We start from the raw sequence: 11,172 nt of genomic DNA, 5'->3' as shown, positions 1-11,172 counted from the left end.
GAAATCATAATGATTTAAAAAAATAATTCATTCTGCAGAGTCACCTCTCCTTTAGTTTTCGTTGGAAAGTTGAACGAGTTTTTGCGTTTAAATAGCGTTAGTCCCATTGTTAAGAAGGGGAGGGTGGATAGTGTGCTTTAGGAAAATAAAATAACTTGCCTTGCAACTTTTTGTGTTTCCCACTTTTGATCTGTGTTCCCCACCAGGTTTAGGGATGTAAAGATAATCTTTGAATATTTTTTAATTTTATTTTCTTTTTCTTTTTTTTTTTTTTTGACCCACAATTAAAATAGCCCGATGGTATATGTTTCAAAGATTGTAGCTGCGCTTTATTTTAATAGATTGCAGTTATAGAAGATAGACTCCCAGGAGATTTTGCCTTTCGCCATGGCTCAGTTTGGAGGACAGAAGAATCCCCCTTGGGCTACTCAGTTTACAGCCACTGCAGTATCTCAGCCAGGTCAGTTTACATATCACTTAATGTTTGAACCCTGACATCTAGTAGGTTTGGAGAGTCCGTAGTTGCGTATGCGGTTAAGAGTGGCACTATGCTAACTAACTTATTTAAATTCTATTTAAATGGTTTGAGTCGTGAGTTTTTCCCACAATAGAGACATTAAAGATCATTGCCTAATACTAGCTGGTTTTTTTTTCTTTTTTGTAAAGGGTGATAAGTAAAAGCCCAGGTGAATTTTTATTGATTCTCTTGGTCAGTAAACAACATATCAAGTTCCTCATATCCAAAGATGTGTAAATCAAGTGACCTTTCATCAAATCACATTGCTCTAGATTAAATAATAAGGGCACGAATAAGGCATTACAGTTTGGTTTTTTTTAAGTGCTACCTGAGTTTCATTTCCAGGGCAGCCTAAATCAGTGTTTACAAAGTACTTTGCCTTTATTAATACGTTGGACATACTTCACATAGTGAAGAGGTCTCTGAAATTTCTTACTTGGGAGAGGAGGGGGTGCATTTCATTTGGTGGTGTTTTGTTGGTTGGTTGGTTTTTTTTAGAACTTGAGGGTCCCTATAACCAAAGGTATCACCCTGATAATGATGGAGGGCTTCCTTTGACTTATCCAAGAAGCCTTATTTAATCACAGGCTAGTGTAATTAAAAACCTAGCTGGCTAGATTTTCATGTTCCCCATTGGTTTGTAGTGTGAAAGGTTTTGAGGAAAGAATGTGAAGCTTGCTGTGTGGTGAATTTTGGTGCTTCTGATCCCAGTTCTGGGATGCCTTTTTCTCTTCTTGAATACAAAGTGTTTCCTAAATATTGTAGTTTCATTGTCTGATGCGGAAAGTCTTCAGCAAAGCTGTGCATTCAGGATGTCAAAGCATGAGCACAGGCAGTAACCTTGTTGGAGAGATGTGTTTCTGGAGAGTTGTATGTTTTTTGCACTTGTCCTTTGCATCTCGCCCTAGTTTGATGAATTTTAATGTCATACCTCCTTTGTCAGAGGTTTTACACCTTGGTGCTTAGCAAAGGTTGGGAATGCCTGCCATTCTTTGGAGGTGCATGTCTGGGGAGGGTGGGAAAAGAACAAATCTTTGTCCTGAGTAGTTTTCTTTCCCGAAATGACTCCTCCATCTCCAGTTTTCCCTTTGGGCGCTGGTCCAATCTGAGTGCGTATCCTCAGGGAACTGCCACCCCCTCGTGTGTACTCGGTCCCAGTGTGTCTTTTCCTGCATGCCCGTTCAGTCCCACTCTCTACCTAAACTGTTGTTGTACCTAACCTACAAACTGTTTTTCATTGTTTCTCTGAATAGCTCACTCTTCCCATATCCAAATGACACTGTTCTCCTTCTGTAAGAAATTGCTTAACAGCTGGAAAGGGTTGACATTGGGAGCACAGGAGAGACAAGCTTTGCTTTTGGTTCTTGTGTCTGACTGGGTGATACTTTGGAGTGATCAAAGGATGGCAGCATCTGGGCTGGAGTATTCTTGATATGTTGGCTGATGTGACAGCTAGTTCTTCAAAAATAGTGGTGGAAGACTGAGGGCCAGCCCCATGTCCTGTTTCAGAGGGAAAGCTGCATAAAACCTGCTGAAGGGGAGGAGCTGGCAGCCATCTTAGACCTCCCTGAGCTAGGACCAGAAGGGGGCCCTGGAGGTGGATGGAGCAAGGGTGCTAGAAGTGTGAACCAACTTTTTATCCATTTTCTTATTCCTGTGACTCTGCCTTTGGTTAGCTTACTTCTGAGCTTCCTTAAATTAAATGAAGTGCAAAATTTGGTTGGGCTAGGACTGGTCAGCATCAGTTGCTGGGAGAGATTTTTCACTTGCTCAATGAGGACAGTAACTCCAGGGATTTTTAGCTGTTAGTCTGATCCAGCAGCACCTGAGTTAACATGAGAGCCATTGAAGACTAACAGCTGGTTGCGCTTTTGCCTTCTTCCTGTCCTAGTTCCACCTTCCCTCATGTTCCTAGTGTTCCTCTTCACACAGCAGTGTCTTCTCTCCGGTATCACTTGAGGGCACTTAGGTCCATGCGTCCTTCTGTGCAATCCTTTCCTATTCCTACTGCAATATGCAATCACTGTGCCTGTGTCCTTTTTGCCTCTGTTTGGACTACTGAATCCAGTCCCTGGGATTCTACTGCCCAGCTCCTGTTTCAGTACCCGTGTAGATACTTATTCTCCTGCTTTTTTTGTTGTCAGTTCTGATTTATAATGATTTGTAGTACAGAAAACAGGAAACTTATTTTTCAAAGTCTGCAGTGCTCTTTGGCACTGCTGAGACCTGAAGAACAGTGTTTACTGTTGAACTGCAGCTGGGTAGTCACCTTTCACGCACCTTTCGACATGAAGCAGTGACTCTCCAGCCAGGTTGCTTGTCTGATGAAGAGAGACACTGTCAGTGCTCAGGCATGCTGACTAGCATGTGCTACTTCTCACCTGTGGCTGCCCTCCAGAAGTTGTGCAGATTGGCCTACCCTTGTGAATCTCAGTGTTTATAAACTGTTTTTAAAGAACTACATTTACCAGATTTTTATGTTTTCAGAGGACTGTCTGAAGGGGTAGCATATATTTATGCATGCCAGCTGTTTTAATCCAAGTGTCAGGTTCCTTCTTGAGACTATGAAGGTGTTTGGGTAGGGGGAAAAGAGATCTTGGTTTTTATAACACAAGCAACATGATATATGGCTTTCTCTTAAGCTATGGTGCTATAAACCCAGTTTGATAATTGCAAAAAGGTCATTTCAGGAGAGGTTTTTTTGTATTACTGCCTTGGATGCCGTCTTAGCCATCCCTGGTGAAGAAGTAATAATTGAGAGCCTTAACTCCTGTAGTTAAGGTGTGACCCTCTAAGGTAGTTTTAGAGTGACATGCCATGAAATGAAGGGTTCCTGGTATCCCTTCAGGATAGCTTACTAATTACGGTCTGTGCCTGTTGTATTAGAAGAGACATGGGTAATTCCAGGTGCCAGCAAAGATGTATATGTGAAGAGAGACTCCTACTTGTGATACTGTGAAATTGTTTCTCTACTCTTGTCTCAATGTTTTGTGCATCACATGACTAAAACCAGAATAAAATCCCTGCTATGCTGGTTAAGCATTGTTAAAGCATAAATTAAATCATGCCTACTACAGAAAATTGAAGTTTAAAAACCTAAAAATTATAAAATACCTAGGTAGCACAGATTGCTTTTTGGAAGCACTCTTTATACTTTTAACTTTCATAAAGATGTACAAGTTCCTAAAACACCTGCAAAGGAGAATTGCCTCCTATTCTCTCAGCTATTAATTTTTGACATGTCTTTGCTGTAAACGGATGTCCTGTGATAAGTAGGCTGAGCCTTGTTTCTATTGTGTAACTTATTAAAAGGATTTTTTTTTGGAGCAGGTTGTATGGTGTTTGTGTTGCAAATGTGTTAAGCTTGAAGAAACTTAAAAACCCAAAGGCACAAACTCACAATTTGTGACAAGTTTGAAAAGTGTCTAAAACCCTGAATAGGGTACTCCTTTCCTGTAATCCTAATAAATCTATATTACTTACCAAGGAGATGTATGTAGCTACATACTTTGAAGGTATTTTCCCTGATCTTAAAGGGTCTCTGGAATTTAGAAGCAGGAAGACGGACTACTAAATACTCCCTTTGGTTTTGCTACCAACAGAAATTTCTGTTACCTAGAAAGATGCTTGAGCTGCAGCCTAGGACTCCAGTTTCCATCCAGGCCCTTTCAGATGGACATGCCATGCAGTATTTGGTGCATGGGAGTTGTTTAGACTGCATTTGAAGGAAGGCATCTCCATCACTGTACTTACTGAGATAAATACAAATCCTAAGAACCCATTGTTTGTCACTGCAGATGCTTATTGCCAATAATAATAATTTGGCAGTCAGGTGTCAGTTCCACACTTGGTTTCTCTCTTGTTCCTCTGTGTGATTTTTCGTTTTTGTGTTTGTTTGTTTGTTTTTGTTTTTTTTTTTAACTAGTAATGCAAACACAGTTGCCTATATAGTCAGAGCCTGTTTGAGCGAGATGAGTACATAGACGAAAGGTAGCCAAATTAAACTCCTGGAATACTTCAGGGCAAATTGGTGGGAACAAGATACAGCTTTGAAAAAGTTATTACAGATATTATCCTTTGAGGGGATCTTGTCAGTGTTTTGTCTTTGCCCTTTGTTAGTAAGTAGGTCTGCAGTGTTGTAGATGACGTGATACCCAGTTGATATTAAATGCTCATGAAGTGATGATAAAGGTGGCAATTTTTTTTTAATCTTGATAGACAAAATGGGATAAGAATCTCAGGGTGGGCTTGGAATTGTTTGAGATAATTATGGGTTATGCTGAAAGGGAAACTATCATAGTGGAAACTAAAGAGCAGAGTAACCCCAAGATCTGGTTTTGGGAGCAAGCACATTAATATTTTTGTAGGTATCCTTCATACAAAAAGTAGGAGAGAACTTGTAAAACTTGCTTGATGATGCTTCCCACCTCTGTCCGCCTGTGTTGGTACAAATTAGAATAGAACATTAGGCTGAATGACAATAGCTAGTGTAGTCGAACAGATTCAAGGTAATAGCATGAAATGAATTTATGCACTAAGAGGAGTTTCTGCTCATCATGTGGAAATAAGAGGAGAAAGATTAATGCATTGGTTATTTGCCTTGAGTGAGCCAGCAAAGTAATGCAGCCAAGCAAAGTTGTCCTGGGATGGAGCAGCAAAGTGTTTGCGTTAGATGTACAGGTCTGTTTAAGGTGTGTTATGTGAGGCATTGGTGAGGCTCCAGATGAGAGTGTGCTTCTGGGTGGTCAAACAGGCAGGAGGCAAAAGGGTCAGTAGAATGGAGGTCCTGTTAACGGCAGAAGCCTCAGATTTGGCTTGCTTGGCTTCTAAAGAAGCATGAATTTGGGAATTTTCAGGGGGAAAAGTAATATAATATGGGAAATACTGTAATTTTGCTGTACTACAGGATGCTTGATTTCACTATTAAAATAGCAGTACTTCTGGAATACTTACGTGACAATATTTGAGATAGATTATAGTGATGGTCATTATTTTCACTCTTGCTTACGTATTTCTTTCATGTTTCTGAAATTATATGATGACCAGTGCCATCCACTTGTTTTCTGAAGATGGTACTCTGCTGGAAAGAAGAACGTGGTAGAGGGGATTACCTCATTCAGGATCTGTTGAGTTGGTTACAGCATTTTTGTGTACTATATGGTGATGATCACCAACTACAAGCAATCTCTTTCTGCACCCCTGGGTCAGGAATGACAGCTTCAGGATCAGGAAGAATGGTGTGTAGCACAAAATCTGCAGGAAGAATGCTGTAAATCTGTTCTTCATTTCATTGTGCCTCTTTAATGGCTTTGGAAGAGAAAGGAACACTGTTCAACTTGAATGTTCTTCAGTTCTGAAGATGGCTGGCTGGCCTGTTTTTGCTGGCAATATGTTTCCTTACTGAGTTTCTCTGGTTTTATTTAAACACATGGACTAAAGTGATAGCTTGATGTAGTGATATTTGATCATGCAACTGCAGATAACTTTAAAAAAACTCCTGCAAAGAGGGAGCACGTTTCCAGATAATGTTTGCAGTTCTTCAATCAGATTTGCATTGTGCAGGGCTCTGCATCCCTAGAAGTTCTGTGCATAAGACTTAAGCGTACCTTGTTCAGAAGCATGGCATGTATAAGAAGCATAGCATGTGGATTTCCTCATGATTTGCTTGATATCCTGCAGTGAGTTAAAAGCTGATATAAACAATAAAATAAACTCATCTTTCCTTCTTGGCACTTTGAGACTTGGCTGCACGAACGCTTCCTAGTAAGAGCTGGAGAGAGCTTGACTTGGTCTCTTTATACATGGGGACTGATTAAACTCTCTGTTGTTATAAGGCTGTTCCTTCTCTACCAGCCCCCACATCTACAAAATCCAGCTCACTTGGCGACAAAGACAGTACTGAGTGAAGTGAAGCCTTGTGCATTTTCAGAGGACATGTTCCATAAGCCTCTGTTTCATAGCTGCTATAACAGTAAAGATTACTGTTGCCCTCAGATAGAATGAAATGTGTTAATTAGTTTACAGAACAATCTTCATCTGGCTCATCCAAAACCTGAAATATGTTCAAGAAAGAATACAGTGTGTTTATGTGTTGGGGGTGGGTGCAGATGGGGATGACAACTACTAGAGCTATAAATTCATGAGCTACTTGAGAGAAGGAAATTAAGTGTTCTCTGTGCCTCTGCTGTGGTGTACTACTTGTAAAAAAACTTAGAAGAGAAGCTAGCGAGGTGTGGTTCTTTATCCTGAATTTTGGAATCAGATTCATCTACTTCATCAGCTTGACTCAGGAGAGAAGCGTTACATACTATGTCTAGTATAACTGTCAGAAACCTCAGCTGTTTAAAGTTGCTCTTAGTGCTTACTCTTTGTGTTCTCTTTGCAGCTGCTCTTGGTGTACAGCAGCCGTCACTGCTTGGAGCCTCTCCTACGATATACACCCAGCAGACGGCATTGGCAGCAGCAGGCCTAACCACACAAACACCAACCAACTATCAGCTCACTCAGACAGCCGCTTTACAGCAGCAAGCTGCAGCTGCAGCAGCTGCCTTACAGCAGGTAAAGAAGAGGAGCATTTGCTGTTGACTGTATGAACTTTAACAATATAAAACAGTGGCTTTGTAAAGCTAAAGTGTCCAGGGGAAAAGCAGAATGGGAAATGGTGAACATTGCAGCATAAACATGTTTAAAGAAGAGTGGGATTTTAGGCCTACAGCTGTAAATAGTTGTATTAGTCTGTGAAAGTGGGAATTTTGTCTATGGAGGTGCTGACTTATAGCTATAGAAAGTGTTGGGAAAAGGAGTGTTGCTGCACTTAAACTGGGAATTTCAAGTTCCAAGTATCTTCCGTCACTATATGTATCCTTAATAGTATTTTACATTGTTTCATATTGGGCTTAACAAAAATTGCTGATTTTACCTAGCAAGAGTACGTCAGAGTCTACTTTAAAGGCTAATAATATTTGTTATGAAAGTAATATATGTTGATCCTATTACTTATGTTTTGTATTAGAATTGTTAAATGTGAATAGTTTGTCTAAAACTTGCTTAGCAGATAACTTGTATTTGGTATTATTCGGGTAACAATACTTCCTGTTAATGAGGTACTTTGCTTTTATCTGTTTCAGCAATATTCACAACCTCAGCAGACTCTGTATAGTGTACAGCAACAGGTTTGTCTGATTTTTACTGTGTACATCACAAATAGCTTTAAAAATAATGTTGGTTGTGTGTCTTGTAGGATTTGTCTCCAAAGTAATCCTCATATGGGAAGTTGTTAAAGAAATTAAGGAATACTTTTTTGTAGTGAAAGAGAGCTTGAAGTTCATGAACTTGGAGAGATGCACCCAGAATGGAAGCCCGCCTACCTTTGTGCAAAAAGGAAATTTTAAAATATATACTATACCATGTATACACTATTCCTGCTAAACTTTGGTCTAAACAGGGCTGTGTATTTTAACTGCTGGAAAGATGCTGTCCAAAAAAAGTTCCCTTTTACACTTTATTTTTTGTGGTCTTTGAACTTAACAGGATTTTGATAAAGAATAAAAGGACATGGAAATGACAGGCCTAAGGTTCTCCAGCTGCCAAAACTTTTTTTTGGTATTGCTATTAACTTTCAGTTACAAAAAAACCACAGCATTTCTGCTTACTGAATAAACCTGGATTATACAGTCTTAAAATTAAACACATGAGCACAATTTTATGCATATGCAAACTGCTGAAATGACCAAACCTCAAAGGACTATTAACTGACTCAGAGTAAGCAAAAACTCTTTACTTGTAAAGAGGAGGTAAAATTGTACAATTTCCTTAAGCATATAAAATTAATTTATAACTTTATTTATTTTAAGTTGCAGCAACCTCAGCAGACCCTTTTAACTCAGGTTAGTTTGGTTTTATTGTTTGGTCTTCATCCCCAAACACAGATAATGTAAGAGTGCAAATTTGTGACTTCTTGGGTAGTTTAACCTGTAAAATGAGCTGATAGGAATGGACATATTAGTGGTATAGGCTTATTTTATCCAGATGTTAAAATATGCATAGCTTTGTTTTCAAAAATTAAAAAACAACCACTTTTCCTTAATCTTGAAGGAAATGTGTGTGTTTGATTACATTATAGGTTTTTTCATTTGTTTGAACTTCAAGTGTTAGTTGTTTTGCAGCATGTAACAAACTGCGAAAGTCTTTCCTTTGAGTAGGAATTTAACTTTCTGTGTGATGGTATTGCAGTATGTTTGTGGAAGGGTTTAAAAAGAATCCTGCTGAGCGTGACAAGTTTAGAACATGCAACCATTTAACACACTGTAAGTTGCTCTAGTTCCGTTTTCACTCAACCTTTTAAACATGCTTTAGAAAAGAAGGTAAAAATAGGTTACTTAATTTCACTGTGTGACTTCATTCTGCTTTTGTAAGAAGGCACACGTGAATGGTTGAGTTAAGGAAGGGTTTGTGTTAGCCTCAAACTTTACTGACTTCCAACACTACAGCTGGGATATAAATGAAGAATAATCTCTTAAGCATGCATTCCTAGCAAAGTTAGGAATTCATCTCCTCCTCAGGCTCACTGTACAGGTTACTTGTAAACAATAACACAGTCTTCTCTCTCTTTTTTTTTTTTTTTTTTCCTAGACAATGTGTGTATTTTGGGGAAGTTGACTTTTTTAAAAGAAAAGGATAAAGCCAGTGTTCATTCAAAGTAGAAAAATAGTGATCTAAAAAAAACCCAAAACAAATGACGTCCACATTCTGAAAATCTCTATTTGGAATAATTGCATTAGGGGCATTTTAAGCTCCTGTCTACATGGGTAAAGGAACTGTTCCTTGTAGTTATGTCAGCTGGTTATAAGATCTATAGTTTGCTTTCTTTTGCTTACAGCCAGCTGTTGCACTGCCTACCAGTCTCAGCCTGTCTACTCCTCAGCCAGCAGCCCAGATAACTGTGTCTTATCCAGCACCCCGCTCAAGTCAACAGCAAACCCAACCACAAAAGCAGCGTGTCTTCACTGGTGTAGTTACTAAACTACATGATACATTTGGTTTTGTGGATGAAGATGTCTTTTTTCAACTTAGGTAAGATGTAAATACTTGCCTGCAAATGTGCTCTGTGGTATCCTCATTAAAAAGGTTCAGATTATTTCATTCTCATTCTGCAACTCCATTGATAGTGCCTGCAGTTAGTATGTTTTTTCTGTCAGCACTGAAAGTCAGATGGTCAGTAAGTTCATAGACACTAGATCTGAGTTCCTTTATGTGAATTTTTGAGTTTTCTTAATGTTATATTGGGAAAAAGCTGGGAGACTCAGAAGTTTTTAGGCTCCTTGTGATATGAAATTGCAGAATTTTTGGGTCATTAAATGCATGTAGCTTGCTATCTGCTGATCTTGCTGTTATCAGTACTCAGTACTGTTTTGGGAAACTTCTGCTTTTGGGCCAAAGATTGGAATTGAATTCCTGTGCATATTCTGAACTGAAGCAGATAGTACTTTCACTGAATTTAGGGGTAGATGCTGTTCCTATAAGCTTTTTTTAGTGAACTTTTTCTACTTTCTCTCAACTTTAAATGTAACTTGCAAATGTAAAACTAGCTAAATAAGACTCTCACAATGCATTTTTTGTAATGCTTGCAGTGCTGTCAAAGGAAAGACACCTCAGGTGGGTGACAGAGTTTTGGTAGAAGCTACTTACAATCCTAATATGCCATTCAAATGGAATGCACAAAGGATCCAGACACTTCCAAATCAGGTATATGGGGTTACCCAGTGTAACTTGCACTGACTGCTTCTGGTTCAAGCTCACTCACAACTCATTTTCTCTTCTGCTGTTAGAACCAGACGCAAGCTCAGCCATTACTGAAGACACCTCCGGCAGTTCTTCAGCCCATTGCACAGCAGACTGCATTTGGTGTTCAGGCACAGCCGCAGCCACAGTCGCTGTTGCAGGCACAGATATCAGCAGCTTCAATCACACCTTTGCTTCAGACACAGCCTCAGCCATTACTGCAGCAGCCACAGCAGAAAGGTGCTCCTTCAGTGCAGTTTGTTGTAGTCCTCTTTGTGCTTAGTGTGGTGTTGGTTTTTTTTTGTTAGTCAGAAGACTGATGTAATAGTTGAAATAATACAGGAAGGACCTTAGAGAATTTTCAGTTTGAATATCCATCTTCCTGCAGCTATGTGCAAGGCACATTGTCTGCAGTAGAGAATATCTGAGAAGCTGGATATGAGCCGGCAGTGCCTGCTTGAAGCCCACAAAGCCAACTGTGTTTTGGGCTGCATTAAAAAAAGGGGTGGCCAGCAGGGAGAGGGAGGTGATTGTGCCCTGCTACTCGGCTCTTGTGAGGCCCCATCTGGAGTACTGTGTCCAGGCCTGGGGCCCCCAGCACAGGAAGGACATGGAGCTCTTGGAGCGGGTGCAGAGGAGGGCCACAAAGATGATCAGAGGGCTGGAGCACCTCTCCTATGAGGAAAGGTTGAGGGAACTGGGCTTGTTTAGCTTGGAGAAGAGAAGGCTCCGGGGAGACCTCATTGCGGCCTTCCAGTACTTGAAAGGAGCCTATAAACAGGCGTTCCCGCCTGTTTACGAGAGTGGATAGTGATAGGACAAGGGGGAATGGGTTTAAACTAAGACAGGGGAGGGTTAGGTTTGAGGTTAGGAGA

At 40.0% G+C, this 11,172-nt stretch overlaps 1 protein-coding gene across 2 annotated transcripts in view; it reads left to right on the top strand.

Annotated features, from left to right (window-relative positions):
- The first annotated feature begins 339 nt into the window (after positions 1-339).
- Positions 340-11,172, top strand: part of CCAR1 (cell division cycle and apoptosis regulator 1) — a 27,268-nt gene continuing 16,435 nt past the window's right edge. Inside the window, exons 1-7 of one of the 2 annotated variants that reach the window (XM_010080992.1) lie at positions 340-460; positions 6,903-7,075; positions 7,645-7,689; positions 8,371-8,403; positions 9,396-9,589; positions 10,147-10,261; positions 10,345-10,537. In XM_010080992.1, the coding sequence (XP_010079294.1) occupies positions 388-460; positions 6,903-7,075; positions 7,645-7,689; positions 8,371-8,403; positions 9,396-9,589; positions 10,147-10,261; positions 10,345-10,537 (826 nt within the window). In that variant the 5' untranslated portion in view covers positions 340-387. The remainder of the gene's footprint in view (positions 461-6,902; positions 7,076-7,644; positions 7,690-8,370; positions 8,404-9,395; positions 9,590-10,146; positions 10,262-10,344; positions 10,538-11,172) is intronic. The other variant, XM_010080993.1, reaches the window with a different exon arrangement.

The sequence above is a fragment of the Pterocles gutturalis genome, unplaced genomic scaffold (genome assembly GCF_000699245.1).
Source record: "Pterocles gutturalis isolate BGI_N339 unplaced genomic scaffold, ASM69924v1 scaffold1129, whole genome shotgun sequence".
Classification (NCBI taxonomy): Eukaryota; Metazoa; Chordata; class Aves; order Pterocliformes; family Pteroclidae; genus Pterocles; species Pterocles gutturalis.
Note: the sequence above shows the minus strand (reverse complement) of the source record. Positions and strands in the feature narration are given on the sequence as shown.